The following is a 14,299-nucleotide window of genomic DNA, read 5'->3' as shown; positions in this document are numbered from 1 at the left end:
GCGGTGACGAAAAACAGTTTTAACTCAAACCAACGTACCCTTATCTGAAAATTGCAAAGAGATATAAATAAATATAGATTTCCTAAAAAAATACATATCTTTAAATATCTATCAGAAGACATTACCAGGCGCTGAAACAATACAACATAGTATTAGAGTAACGGTTTAGTGAAGACGTGATGTTAAACAACATTCGCTTACACAAAACTGAGAGAACTTTGATCCTCTCCTCCAAGCCGTCCGCGTTCTGGATGACGGCGAAGTAGTCTCCGAAGTCCTGAGGCCGCATGCTCTCCATCATGATCTGCAGGAACTGGTGCCTGCAACAGTTGGCGAATGTAACGTGATCCTAGCATACTCATACACATGACAGTACACAAACGATTGTCTCTCATCAAATGAGATCACGGCTGTCGAGCGTTCGTTGAAATGAAGTTAATATTTTTCCGTTTCCGTTTTGCAAAACATACGAACCGTTTTCCTTGTCTGCAAAAGAAACATTGTGTGTTAGTATATATATGTGTGTGTATTTGAAGCACACGCGGTGTGAAGCCGACCTGTCCACCGAGTCCAGCAGTCGGTATCTATCTGAGTCCACGTTGTAAGCGTTCCCGTCGTTGGCTCTCACCATCAAGTTGATGAGTCTGCACCTCTCGCACCTGTAAGGTATCAAGGTGGTGTTGGCTTGCTGGCCTTGCAGCAGCTCCAGCCGCCTGGATATTATGTTCGCGGTGCCTTCAGCTGGAATCAAATCATTAATACATTCTCACACACGCAGTGTGCTTACCACGAGTTGATGGTGGAATACTCCAACTCCACACGGATAGTTTACAATTCTTAATTGAGAAATTATCAATAAATCGTGGTGGCCTGGTGAAACCTGGCGAGTACCAAGGTGATCTTTTCTGAGTCATATGTACTTTCTAAGAGTATTTAGACACCACTGTAGGACGGTGAAGGAGAACATCGTGAGGAAACCTGGTCTTTTAATTTCAAATTATAAGATTGAAGTTGCCAACCCGTCTTGAGCAAGCTTGGTGATTAATGCTCTAACCTTCTCCATGCGAGAAAGAGGCCTTGCTCAGCAGTGGACTCCGATAGGCTGATGATGATGATGATGAAATTATCACACGTCACAGCGTGTACGGTACGTGTGTACTTTCAAGATGCAGGGATTCAAAACTGGTAGTAAAGGGTCTCCTGTACAGAGCTTACGTCTTGTGAATGTTATTCACAATGTTCTTTAACTAACTGTGAAGTGTGTTCCTAATGAGCTGATACATCGGGTAACTAAACCCACATCCTTCGTCACTCCCGCGTCAAACTCTTAGTTGGTATAGAAGGAGTTCCCCAACAGCTATATAACTCACACAATCTGAGGAATGGCACATATTTATATGGCTTCTTGTCGGGTGTCTTGGCGAACGCGACCTGATACTGCTGGTAGTAGGCGCTGGACCACCGCGGGAAGTCCAGGGTCACGCTGATGAAGCGGTCGTGGTTACTCAGCTTCGTGGTGTACAGAGAACGGTCCAGTTTGCGCTGATTCAGAAACACAGACATAAAAAGACGAGTAGAATGATGGAGTGATGAGATCACGAGGTTAGTGATAGTATCCATGGTAGGTAGGCAGTTATATAGGTTCAATAGCTACGGTCTGAGAGAACAACAGACACACACTAATATATCTATTAAAGGCATATTATAATAACAGCTCTTCACTGAATGTATCTATTGGTATCCGTCGGTATGTGACGTGGCAAACACATGTGATATTTTTCAATTTCTATCGGTCTGTTTGTTACAGCTAATCTTTGAAACGGATGTTCCCATTTTGACGAGACTTTCATTTGCAGATAGCTGGTATAATGATTTTATTTGTACTAATGTAAATAACAATTAATAAATATCAGCGGCAGTCGCGGCCACAGCTTGTATGTGTAACGATCTCACCAGACGATACACCAGTTTGCCGCTCTTGTCCACTTCCTGGAATCAAACAACAATCCTCAGTCTATTTATCATAAACAGTCAAAATCATCAACATTCATCAGCTCCCTTAGCACGAGTTTCCGCAGTCACTACACACGAAGCGTCTCCCGTGTCATTCAATCCACGTTAATACTATAATGTCATGAATGACCAACTGTTAACGCTACGTGTGTAATTCCGATGCAAACTATTGGTAATCATAAGATATATTTAATTTCCCAGAGATTCTCTTTCTCTTTCATTATCTGACATTCAAATAAATATCAGTGTCCATAATTCTGGGTCTCGTAAATTTACTGAATATATTTGTCGGATAATATTCCTGTAACAAGCGACAGGTCCTATTCCTGTAACGTTCCAGCAGCGGGGACCTTTCAATTTACTGCTAACTGACTCAAGACAAGGCACCTTAGCGCCGGCTAAAATGTTCCTAACTAACCACACAGAACAGAGGAGTAACGGTTGAGGGATTGTCAGTGTAAAACTATTTGTTTATAAAACAGTTAAAAGTACATCTACCTACAAATATTTCATTATTAAATAAGCTATATTTTTACAGGATTTAACTGAACTTGGGCAATTCAACGTACAGCCGAGACTTCGATAACTTTACGTCAACGTTATAAAGATTAAAAGGCGGTAGAAATAAATAATAATATTAATAGCTCCATCTACGTGTGCGGGAACTCGTTAAGATCTTAGCAATACAATGTGTTTCCTGTTATGTTTATCGTCTGTTACAAATGTGCGTTACTTTGTCGGTCACGGAGTATCCCGTGATGTAAACGAACGTGTATCCCTCAGGCACCGGCAGCCTCTTGGTGCTGCTGGTGTAGTTCTTAGCTGACGGAGACACGAACTCCTCGGAACTGTCCTCTGTGGCACAAACGTGGGGATTATAAGACTTATAGAGCATGTAGCCAACAGCTGAATTCAACGGCTATTATCTTACCTGGTATCGCTAAAAATTTGAAAAAAGTAATATTGTGTTAGTGTTACGGATAAATATTGTAAGATTTAAATGATATTAACGACTTACGCGGCACAATTTCTGTAAAAAAATTAAGGATAAATATTAATAAATCTCGTATTATATGATTCAAACAACTTCTATGTTGAGATTATCGTTAACTAATATCTTGTGAACAGAGTTTTTTTTTTTACAACAAAAGTGTTTTATTTCAGTAAATTGTATATAAAATAGTTGCTTTTACAAAAGCCGTGTTTTTATGAAACAAAGGCGTCCACCATTAAGTTACGTGTTAGAGAATTCTAAACTAAATTTATCATAGGGAACAAAAACAGCTCCATCACTCACCATCTCCTGCAAATAAACCAGATATATTACTACCAGAAGGATCTTCCTTAAAGAAATATGAATCAATGTATCTGCGAGTGGTTAAGATAGGTTTTGTTAAAGTGAACACACTGTCACAACTGAAGAAATTTAATAAAATAACTTACTTTCGTATTCTAAAATAAACGAAAAATTATTAATGAGAAAGTCTTTGAAAATATTTGAAAACAGATCGAGACTACATTACCGGAGTTCCCTGCAAACGGTCCATGTTACGTGTATCGGTTACATTAAAAAAATATTAATATTCTGTTTAACAATATTTAAAACTCACTTTCCTCTGAAACAAATAACGTTATTTATTATATAATACATAAAATAATTGTACTTGTAAAACATTATATATATACATATAAGGTATTAACTCACCGTAGTTATCTGAAACGATACACGGTTCACGTTAAAGTCATCTTAACGAAACATGCTGTATAAGGTTCTGGGTTATGTTTTAGCATTTACTGCCTTATTTTATTATCTTGAGCTACACAGCCCCGCCGCGACGTGTCGGTTGCTTGCCGCGCCGTGATCACGGACAGAGATGAAAACTATATCCTTGATCACTTTGTTTGTTAAGCCGACGTTCTATTATTATAAGAAGTAGTTTTTTTACAACGAGACTTAGTCCAAGTCCACGCGAGTCATTCAATAAACTACTTTAATTCCAAAATATGAGAAGATTTGTGAATGAAAAACTTAAAACGTCTCCAAGTATGATGGAGATGCGTTAAAACTACAGACGGATTCACAGTACTTGAGCAAAAACCGGAAACGTCTCTCGAGATCACGGAAACCCTTTTAAGGATTCCTATTAAGGGGTGTGTCGGATGTGTTCGGTGTACTCACGCCACAACTCATTAGCTAGCAGAGCCTGATCTGGTGACGGGAGGCTGTAGATGTATCCTATCTGACAAGGGTTCCAGTGGTCGCACACCTCCCTGTCAGGGTCCAACTCTGTCACGAACTTGTACGACTGAAAGTACGATTAATTGATAAATATATGATCAACATTCTAGGGACTTCAGAGACTTCTAGACAAGCTCCAAAGGTGCAGTTATAAAGAGAGGAAGTAAAGCCGGTGGACAAACTTATGTTTCTCTGTGCGACATTTCATTTTTGATATAGCGAATAATATATATGGGGGTTGAAAGTCGAGCGATTCCTTGTAATGACAACCCTACGACATCATCAGACTCTCTGATTAAGAAACACCCGAACCCAAAGAAACTTTGAGCCGTGACTTTGTCTGATGGGTGGTCACTAAGCGGTGGATGTAGGAACCTCCGGCTACCAACTTAGAACTGAATGTTGTACCATCTCTAGTGGGTTGTATAATGTGTATCAGAGATAATAACTTTTACTGATGTAATTAATAATTGTGGCTGTTAAAAATTATCAGTTGTCACGTGCGTAACCACCTATGTAAGTGTTGTTCCAACATGAGTATTGTTTGGTATAAATAGAGGCGAGGGTACGGATTAAAAACCTTCTCGCTAGAGCCGTCGCAGCGATCAGACCTCTTTCAAATAAAGGATTCGTCAAGCTGCCGACAGACGGGTACACAGACATTGGTGACGTCACACTTTTATAAACTATAATAAGTCCGGCATGAACTAACTCTGTCGGGGTAGTATCTGTAATGCACGACCACGTCGTCTGTGTCTTCCAGAGCGCACTTGCTGGTGGTGTAGTTGAGGGAGGTCCGCTCTATGGGAGCGCAGCCGATCACCGTGGTGCCGTTACGAGGCAGGTCTGGACCCTCCACTTTGTGACCTGGGTTACAATATCACGAGCATTTACTTGATATAATAAAAGGGAACAAAATGTATCGCTTGGTAAACTATTGAGGAATGTTTCAAATATGTCTGATTGGTTTGATGCCACTTTGTCAACCACTACCTTTGAAGAGGTAAGAAGGGTAGCGGAAGAGACACGCTTCCTCTCCTTCTCATGCGCTTATTAAAGGATTGGGGAAGAATTTGTCTGCGTCTGTGTCTCTTTAATGTAATTACTTGTCTGTCCTCAAGGTACGTGTGAAAAGTTCTTTCAAGGGACTTTTTGAAGGTATATTTGTACTTACCATCAGGTGGAAGGATAGTAAGGCTTTAGCTATTTAGTGATAATAAAATTACAATACAAAGGATCCTTACGATTGCAAAAGAAGTACTTATTCTCAGCCACATAGAGTTCTTTGTCCTCTGCGCTCAAACACGAATCATACATGACCTGGGTCGGCTCCAGGTCATCCTCACACATCAACGATCCAGACCCGTCGGGTTCTTTGGGAGCCCGGTTTGAAGGGCACCGGTACAGCAAACCTACAGTCGGACACGACTCACATAGACAAGAACTTAAATAATGCTTTTTAAAAGATATATATAATCATAAATTTCAGATTATTTGTAACTAATATTATGCTGTCTGTTCTAACAATATTTTGGGGACGTCAGACTTCCCATATAATCAAAATTATGAAGGTCTTCAGTAGTGTCCTGCCGCAGAACTGTTTGATACATTACATGCAATCAAACTCATTATACCTTTATTACTTCCTATTTGTATATTTCGTTTTAAACATTATGTCTTCTGCATTATATGTATTTAACTTGTCTACTAAGTTTTGAGGGACTATATTTTGTTCGGCGACGGACAGTCTTGGAGTCAGTGTGCGTCATAACATGAACCAGCCTTTTCTGATGATGAGCGGCGGCTTGTTCCTGATCTCGGCGATGGTGACTCCCTTCTCTCCGTTCTGGATGGCCGTCATGATTCTCTTGTACAGCGTCGTCCGTCTCTCTTGCTCCGCTATGATGTACGGCAGCAACTCCTCCGACAGCACGTCCACTTTCTTCTTGGCCTCCGCGTTCATCTATATGGAGAGGTTCTTAGTGTGCGCTGATATATTTATTTTAACAAAACGAACTTCAGCTTCTATATTTCTTGTATTAATCTTTGTTTGTGATCGTATCGATGTGAGAGAATATAAAACTAACTACTGTGCTTTTTGTTGTGGAAAGCTAGTATAAAAGCGATTTGGTCGTTTCCCGTCTCGATGGTGGTTTATAAAATAACAGAAATATCACGTCCCTTAAATAAAAATGAATTATTTCGGCGTGGCTAGCACAAGTTCGTGCCACTACAAACAAACCGAATAGCGTTACTCATTCAGTCTTCCTCGATAGTATAATGGCGGAAGATTTACGAATACTAGAAACTATCTGTGTTAAGTTTGAACTGTTACTAGTAGTAAGGCGTCAGTTCATCCACCCGAAGCTCTCTCTATTCATTCATTTACTTATAACTTTATAATAAGTTACACAGCTCGTATTCACCCTGTCGGCGTCTTTGTTGAACTTAATTCCCGTCCCGTCCTGTAACAAGCCAGGATGTGTTCTGCATTACTACGTACGCGCTTCATTTCTCACATTAACTATATTCTACATACAACAGCCTGTCTCCTGATGATGTTGGCGAGGTACCTCCCCCTCCGTGTGGCTGGCAGGAGAACGCTGCCCAGCTGTACTTCATCTCCAGTCTACATTATAAACTAATTCAATGAACAAAATTACTGCAAACAATTTATACGGTTACTTCTTCTAAGAGCACTCACTTGTTACTTAATCTACAGATACCTGCTACAGATGGTTACCCCGTATCTACGTTCACCGAAAAGGCATTTTTAGGTTTCTGCCAGTCTGTCTGTTTGATACGTCTTATCTCTGAAACGGCTGGATCGATTTTGATGGGACTTTCACTGGCAGATAGCTGATGTAATGAGGCTTTAGACTTTTTTCTTTTATTTTTGTAATTTAAAACAACAATAATAAAAAACATTATCCTCCGCGGACGACGCTCAGTTCGCTGCTGCCTATACCATAAGGACACTCGCCTGTGTTGACTATTTACCATTTTATTTTTAATCACAGCGCTCGTAATAATAGCCTGGTCTCACGCTGTAGTAGATCCTATCTATCCTGTTCAACTTACCGGAGGGTAGCCGCAGAAAACTGTCGAAAAATAATAAAAAACAAAAAACATGGACTTCACGTCCATTGTTCAGACGCTGCTCGCCGTGTGACGAGACAGAACTAACTAATTGATTGTTAAAACGTTATATTGGTCGAGAGTTTTATTGCTTTCAATTTAAACTCTAGTTTTTTAACTTAATAAAGTTAACTAGCGCTGAATCTTAAATAAAAATTACTCCGTGTATGCGGTCTCGTCAGTTGGCCTGCTGAGGTCGTCGGCTCATTCACTGACATGGTTTGATGAGAGGAACATCAGCATATAGGGTTTCATGTATATTATAGAAAATTATTGTTGATAAAATAATATTTTTGGCGGATTTTTAAGACTCAGACTATATAATGTGTTATATACAACACTAGAGATACTAAATTTTTGAGGGTGTATAGATGTTACTACTCACAGCCGGAGACTGCTCAACGGATTGTGATAAAACTCTACAGGAACGTCGATGACACATCAGGATAACACTCGTATGTGGGATGAAGTCACGAGTCACAGACGATATATGGCACTGACTTTTAAATCACATATCCGATTAAAACACTTAAATTTTTTCTCTAAGCCAGATTTAGATAGACATATTTTAGTTAGGCAGATTTAGTTGGCCAGAATTAGATAGCCAGAGTTAGATAGCCAGATTTAGATAGTCAGATTCATATAGCCAGATTTAGGTAGCTAGATTTAGATAGCTAGACTTATATAGCAAGATTTAGTTAGCTAGATGTAGATAGACAGATTTAGGTAGCTAGATTTAGATAGCCAGATTAAGATAGGCAGATTCATATAGCCAGATTTAAGCAGCTTGATTTAGCTAGCTAGATGTAGATAGCCAGATTTAGATAGTCAGATTCATATATCCAGATTTATTTAGCTAGATTTAGATAGCTAGACTTATATAGCCAGATTTAGTTAGCTAGATTTAGATAGCCAGATTCAGATAGTCAGATTAATATAGCCAGATTTAGGAAGCTAGATTTAGATAGTCAGATTTTAGTCGCGGGCAAAAAGTATGTATAAAAAAGTTCACAAGAATCTGCCAAACAGTTTTATTAAGGAAACTAATATGTTTAGTCCACAAGCTCGTGTCAAGATGGCGGACGGACGCAAGACGAATACTTTGCACTGTTCGTGATTTATCAGACGGAGTGTCCGCCCTCGCGGGCGTGGGGTCGCAATGAAACGCGCTGAACTCAGGGTGATCCATTTATTCATAGGGTTTATATTAAAGCTAACAGAAGAAGAGACCGAAGACCGAGAGAGCGCGGGGCTCGCCCGCCGCGGCGGATATACGGTGGCTGGAGTTGTGAGAATGAAACCTACCCGAACGACCCTCACTGTATTTACAAACACACGGCCATATTGCTTATTTAAATATTTATTTCTAGGAAAATCGTTCGTCGTAAATTGTACTAGCTCCGCTCAGACGACTCGCTGCGGCCACTCGATATACAAATATATAACAATACTGACGGTCCTGAGACGGAACATTAACATTCATCTCTCACAAATAAACACGCACACATACACACAGACACACTCACACACACTCACACACACACACACACATACATATATATATATATATAAATTAATTAATTTCAATAAACATTTTCTTCAGGAATCACGACACATGCATAGAGATCACAATGGCGGCTCTCTCTCGGTCTCACACGAATTAATATCATCGGTTTTCGGTAAAATGCTAAACTGTTTCCGATGAAGCGACAGATCTGAATCAGTCGCGGGACGGAGAAGGCGCGGCTGGAGAATGGAAGGTGACGACACGAACTAACGCGACGGAGAAGTAAATGCAACGCTGTGACTATTCACTAGAACACGTTTCTTCTTTGGAAGATGAACATTTGTAATAAATAAACGCCGAGTCCCGCCAGTCTCACAGTCTGAGTCTGAGTCGGAGTCTGGCTAAATGACGTCGAGACTCGACGCGCTAAACCGAAATGAGATCCGCGAGCGGTCCGGTCGGCGGCGGAGGCTAGTTGTCCTTGTCGTCGACGAAGGCGCTATAGACCAGCTCGCAGTCGGGGCGCAGGGCGAGGAAGCTCCTGGCGCCGGCCTCGCTGACGTTGGTCTCGCGGAAGTCCAGCGACGCGAGGCGCGGCGCGGCGGAGGCCAGGTGCGAGAGGCTGCGGTCCGTGATGTTCCGGTAGCCCGTGACGGACAGCAGGCGCAGGTTGGAGCGGTCGGGCCGCGAGCCGGCGCTCTGCCCCACCAGCATGGGCCCGTTGGGTCCTATGTGGATGATGTTGACGTCCTCGCCGTCCGCGCGCCCGAAGCGCCGGATCGCGAAGTCCGTGACCAGCGAGCTGGAGTCCACGTGCGCGGGCGCCAGGCTGAGGCACACCTGGCGCTCCAGGTCCGCCGAGTCGCGCGGGAAGCGGTACGTGTTGACCTGCGGGCCCACGCTCACGTACAGCACGTGGTGCCGCGGCTCGATCTGGTACTGCACGGGCGGCGGCGGCTCGGGCGGCGCGCAGTCCACGAACACCGGCTCGCGGTTCTGCCTGAAGTGCACGTACTTCTCGTTGCCGTTGTCGCTGGCGTCGTCCTCGTTGTCCGTGTCGTCTCCATCCTTGTGATCCCTGGAGGTGCTCGCCCCCTGGTTGACGCTGCCGCTCCCCTCCCCTCCCTCCCCCTGCCCTCCATCCCGGTCCCGGCTCCTCCTGAGGCACACGTACCGGTCGTGGGGCGCAGGCCTGGTGGGACTCCTGACCTTGGCGGAGTTGGCTATGACGATGACCTCGTTCTGCCGGCCCCTCCTCAGCTCGCCCACGTCTATCAACTGGTCTATCTTAATACAGTCCACGATACAGTCCGGGCTGTTCCTGTGTCTGTTGTTCTCCCGGTCTCTGCCGTCTCTGCCCGCCCTCTCTCCGTTCGCCTCCGCCCCTCCCCCCACCCTCGCCCTCTTTCCTCCCTCCCCGCCGTTCATCTCGTCGCTCGTTTTTCTCTTCTTGTTCTCTTTCTTCTCCCCTCTGTCGTCACATGTGGCTCTACGGACAGGTTTGAGTGTGCACATATTACTCCCGCGACTCTCCTCTCCTGCCGTGTCTCATGTCAGTACTCACCTGTCTGTTCTCTGTTCCTGGCGCGCTGCCTCCTTCTCGCCGTCATACTTACAGCCTGGCGTCGTTTCTTCGAGTGTTCCGTTGCTTGGTCTAGACTTGAAGTACTCCCGCTCCTGAGAACGAACGACATCTGACATATATATGATAGAAATACATCAGGACATATGTTGAGCTGCAGTGTGTGTGTCTGTGTGTGTCTCTGTGTGCGTGTGTGTGCATGTCCGTCACCGCCGTCTCCCAGTGCTCCAGCTCCGTGTGCCAGGTCTCTGCGTCGTCCGCGTAGTGAGCGTGCGGGCTCCTGTTCTCGACGCGCGCCGCGGCCAGCCACAGACGCTCCAGCTGCGGCAGCCAGCCCAGCGCCGACACCTCCGAGTCCCCGACCGGAGACCCTCGCAGGTCCAACACCTGCAGCCACATACGAACGCTTGACACGCGCAGCTCGAGGAGATTGATTTCAAACGATACTCATAAGCAGAAAGCGAATATTTTTCTATATGTTCTCTGTTCTGGTGACGGTGGCGCCGGTCACCGATCCCGTTCGTGACCGCTGTGACCGTAACCGCACCTTCAGTGTCCTGAACCCGTATCTGGCGGTGAGGGAGGCGTACGCCACGAACTCCGCCAGCTTGTGGCAGTCCCTGAGGAACAGCTCCTGGAGGGCCGGCAGCTTGCTGAGCGGCAGGAGCGTCGCCGGGTCCATCCACTCGCACTCCGACACGTCCAGGCTCTGAAAAACGCCATAACAATAAGCCCCGAGCGAACGCGCGCCTCGCGGAGTGTAACGGCGGTCTTTGTAACAATTGAACTGTCGAGTCTTTACAATACTGAGGCATGTCACATTTATAATCTGAATAGTTATTTTTATTTCCTGTCTTATGTTTCCACGTGCGTGTGTGTCTGTGTGCGTGTGTGTGTGTGTCTGTGTGCGTGAGTGTGTGCCTGTGTGTGTGCGTGTGTGTGTCTGTGTGCGTGCGTGCCTGTGTGTGTCTGTGTGTGCGTGTGTGTGTCTGTGTGTGTGTGTGTGTGCGTCACCTCGAGCGCCGGCAGGTAGTCCTGTATCTTGAAGAGGAAGGACTTGTCGATGGTCATGTTGAAGCACTTGGAGCCGCGGAGGGAGAGCTTCTTGAGGGTGCGGGGGAAGCTGCCCAGAGACGTCTGCAGGAGCGCCACACGTGGGACTTGGTTAATGTACACGTTACATACGGTCATACAGATCTATATTTGTTTTTGTGACAGTATAATGCACAATGTTTTTTCTACGGACGCTTCTCGCTTATATTAATGATCGTGATGTCTACGGCCACAGCCTCCGCACACAAAAGGACTCTAAGGATCGGCGCCAGTCGCTGAGCCGGGCGAGTACAAACAAACCGTCGAGCTAGCTAAGAATATGTATGAACCGTGTTACAGTCGATGCAACAGTATTCCAGCGCGAGCGAGGCGAGGCGCGGGCAGGTGTCCGTGAGGCGGGTCATCAGCGGAGCGTCCAGCGTGAACTGCGGTCCGCGGCAGGCCTGGGGCCCGCAGCGGGCCATTCGGTCCGGCCACGACGGCACGCCGCGGAAACTGGCGACAAACACACACACACGTACATATGACTGACAGGAAGTGACCGGGAGACCGCGATAAGGAATCTTTACTATGATGGGACTCGGACCTTGCGGAAACATTCCTACCATTAGTATGGCGTATGAAGTGACGTCAGGATTCAGTTGCAGTGCCAGTGTATAGGGTTACAGTGGATCCACATCTCCCCTCCCCCCCTAACCTCCCCTCCCCACTCACCGCGGCAGGTGTGGCGTCCCTTGCGCCGTGACGAAGAACCTGGTGTGGTGTCTGTCCGGCTGGAGCGGCACCGGGATCTGATGCAGCTCCTCCGACACACCTGGAACTGAGGAGCGAGACAGTTGTAATACACAAACACAGCGTGCTCACTCGGGAGTGGAGACAGTCGGTATGATTGTGTGTGCAATCACCATACATCACCTGTGACGTGAGAGGGTGCTCCGCCCTTGTCGGCCAGCTCGCGCTCCACCTCCGACTCCTCGCGGGACACGTTGATGAGACCCAGGCAACTGCGGACGTCATGAACGGAGGAAGCGACTTTAACATGAAACGAGACTCAGGGTCTACGATACCCGTATGATGTAGCACCTCACTGAGACCTACCCGTCAGCAGCGCGCGCGTAGCCGCTGATCATGAGCGTGTGTGTGTCCTCGTGGAGCGTGTTGTCTATGTACCAGGACAGCCTCATGCTGGAGCAGGGCTCGTCCCGGGCGTCCACCCTCCGCCACAGAGCTCGCTCCTGAACCAGCACACCCAGGCGGGCACACGAGCTGGCAGGAGACACTCACTTAATGTTAGCAAACTAATTGACCGCGAATTCATTCACACTTCAATTTCTATCGAATAATAAACTATAAATCTCCTAAGTTATTCTCTGTTACATCAGATTCTGATGGTGAAGTACTGTCATAATGGATCCAGCACTTACAGAGGTTATCCAGAACAAACAGACCGACAGATAAAAATTTTAATAATGTCATTCTTGTATGTGTTTAAAAAAAAATTATGACTCACTATCCCAAAGCCTTGAGGTCCCTCGGGGAGCAGTGGCGCAGGATGTACAGCAGCACATCATCAGACAGGTCCAACAGACCCGCCTGGCCGTTCGACACAGCATCTGACCCATAGAATCATATATATTAATATTGTCTGAAAAAACATTTCAATTTTGTACACATCCGACTTTTAAAAAGTGGTAATTATTATATTCTTCTACTGAAAACCGCTGTAACTTATCCTAGCTATATGAAACTACAAGTCACCCCAGCCCTCTATACAACACCTCCTTTTTTTCTCTGTCTCTCACCGCCTCCCTTTAGGCCTGCAGCACCCACAGAGGGGTGTTATCCTGTTGTCTGCAGACATCACCCAGCAGACGAGCAGAGTTTGGAACAGATTCAACTACATTCCAAGAATGCATCACTCAAACATGGACACTACATTTTCCCTATATAACAAATGCATTAATCCTGTGTTAGACACCTGGATACCAAACTTTATCAAAACTGGTCCAGCAGTTCGATCACTTACAAGTGACAAAGACACTAATCAACTTTTTCTTCAATAATATAATTGTAAAATGTGACGGATGACATTGCTTTAATGATAGATAGACTTCATATAACAATCACATACTCTTCACCAAATAACAGACCTCTAGGAGAGCTGTTACAAGACATATTGTTTAGTCATTTTAATTAAATTTTAACAACAGAAGAGAAAATAACAATTTTTAATTAACAGAGCCCATTCTCTGGCCCAAAAATATTAACTAACATTAAGTATGTATTACATAGACTTTTGTATTATAAAGCCTTCTTGACTGAGATTTAATTTGATTTTTTTTCATAAAGGCATGAATATTATAAATTAAGACATGACGAGTTTCGTCTCTTTCTTCTGTTTCCACTGTTTATTACCGTCTTGTACGCAGCCGCTGTCGTCGAGCTCCCTTTTCATGTCACAATCCATGTTCACCGATCCCATAACGAGCACAAAATAAAAAAACACTGGTCACTGGTGCTCACTGAATCACCAAGACGCTGGAACAAAGGACTCTTAACATAACGACAAATGGCTGAGTGGGACGCGGAGAGAGTAAACAGTCCCTTTGTGAAACTGGAAAGCTTCCAAGTTTATAGCAATTTTATTTCCAATTATAGCAGAAACTGAAAAAGAAAATTATGACAGGACGTCAAGCAAACAAGAATTGATATTTCCAAGATACTGAACGTTACTTTTAACAGAGAAGCTTTGCTCGTTTATCTGGAA

The 14,299-nt window shown here is 44.7% G+C and overlaps 2 protein-coding genes across 2 annotated transcripts; both read right to left on the bottom strand.

The window, feature by feature from the left end:
- Nucleotides 1–106: 106 nt before the first annotated feature.
- LOC116778505 (uncharacterized) lies at nt 107–7,452 on the bottom strand. Its single transcript, XM_061525743.1, has 14 exons — nt 7,334–7,452; nt 6,792–6,881; nt 6,679–6,717; nt 6,035–6,215; nt 5,497–5,664; nt 4,965–5,119; nt 4,193–4,319; nt 3,719–3,727; nt 2,747–2,868; nt 1,954–1,989; nt 1,371–1,542; nt 558–741; nt 475–486; nt 107–320 (listed from the first exon to the last, which is right to left on the bottom strand). The coding sequence occupies exons 1-14, from the start codon at nt 7,397–7,399 to the stop codon at nt 122–124; spliced, it is 1,560 nt and encodes a 519-aa protein (XP_061381727.1). The 5' UTR covers nt 7,400–7,452; the 3' UTR covers nt 107–121.
- A 1,113-nt stretch (nt 7,453–8,565) lies between these two features.
- Nucleotides 8,566–14,286, bottom strand: LOC116778209 (uncharacterized). The gene is made up of 11 exons (XM_032672151.2): nt 13,948–14,286; nt 13,043–13,145; nt 12,631–12,798; nt 12,448–12,536; nt 12,247–12,352; nt 11,862–12,027; nt 11,494–11,616; nt 11,027–11,188; nt 10,690–10,866; nt 10,462–10,574; nt 8,566–10,386 (listed from the first exon to the last, which is right to left on the bottom strand). The coding sequence occupies exons 1-11, from the start codon at nt 14,012–14,014 to the stop codon at nt 9,369–9,371; spliced, it is 2,292 nt and encodes a 763-aa protein (XP_032528042.1). The 5' UTR covers nt 14,015–14,286; the 3' UTR covers nt 8,566–9,368.
- Nucleotides 14,287–14,299: the final 13 nt, after the last annotated feature.

The sequence above is a fragment of the Danaus plexippus genome, chromosome 31 (genome assembly GCF_018135715.1).
Source record: "Danaus plexippus chromosome 31, MEX_DaPlex, whole genome shotgun sequence".
Taxonomy (NCBI): domain Eukaryota; kingdom Metazoa; phylum Arthropoda; class Insecta; order Lepidoptera; family Nymphalidae; genus Danaus; species Danaus plexippus.
This window is presented reverse-complemented; position numbering and strand designations above follow the sequence as displayed.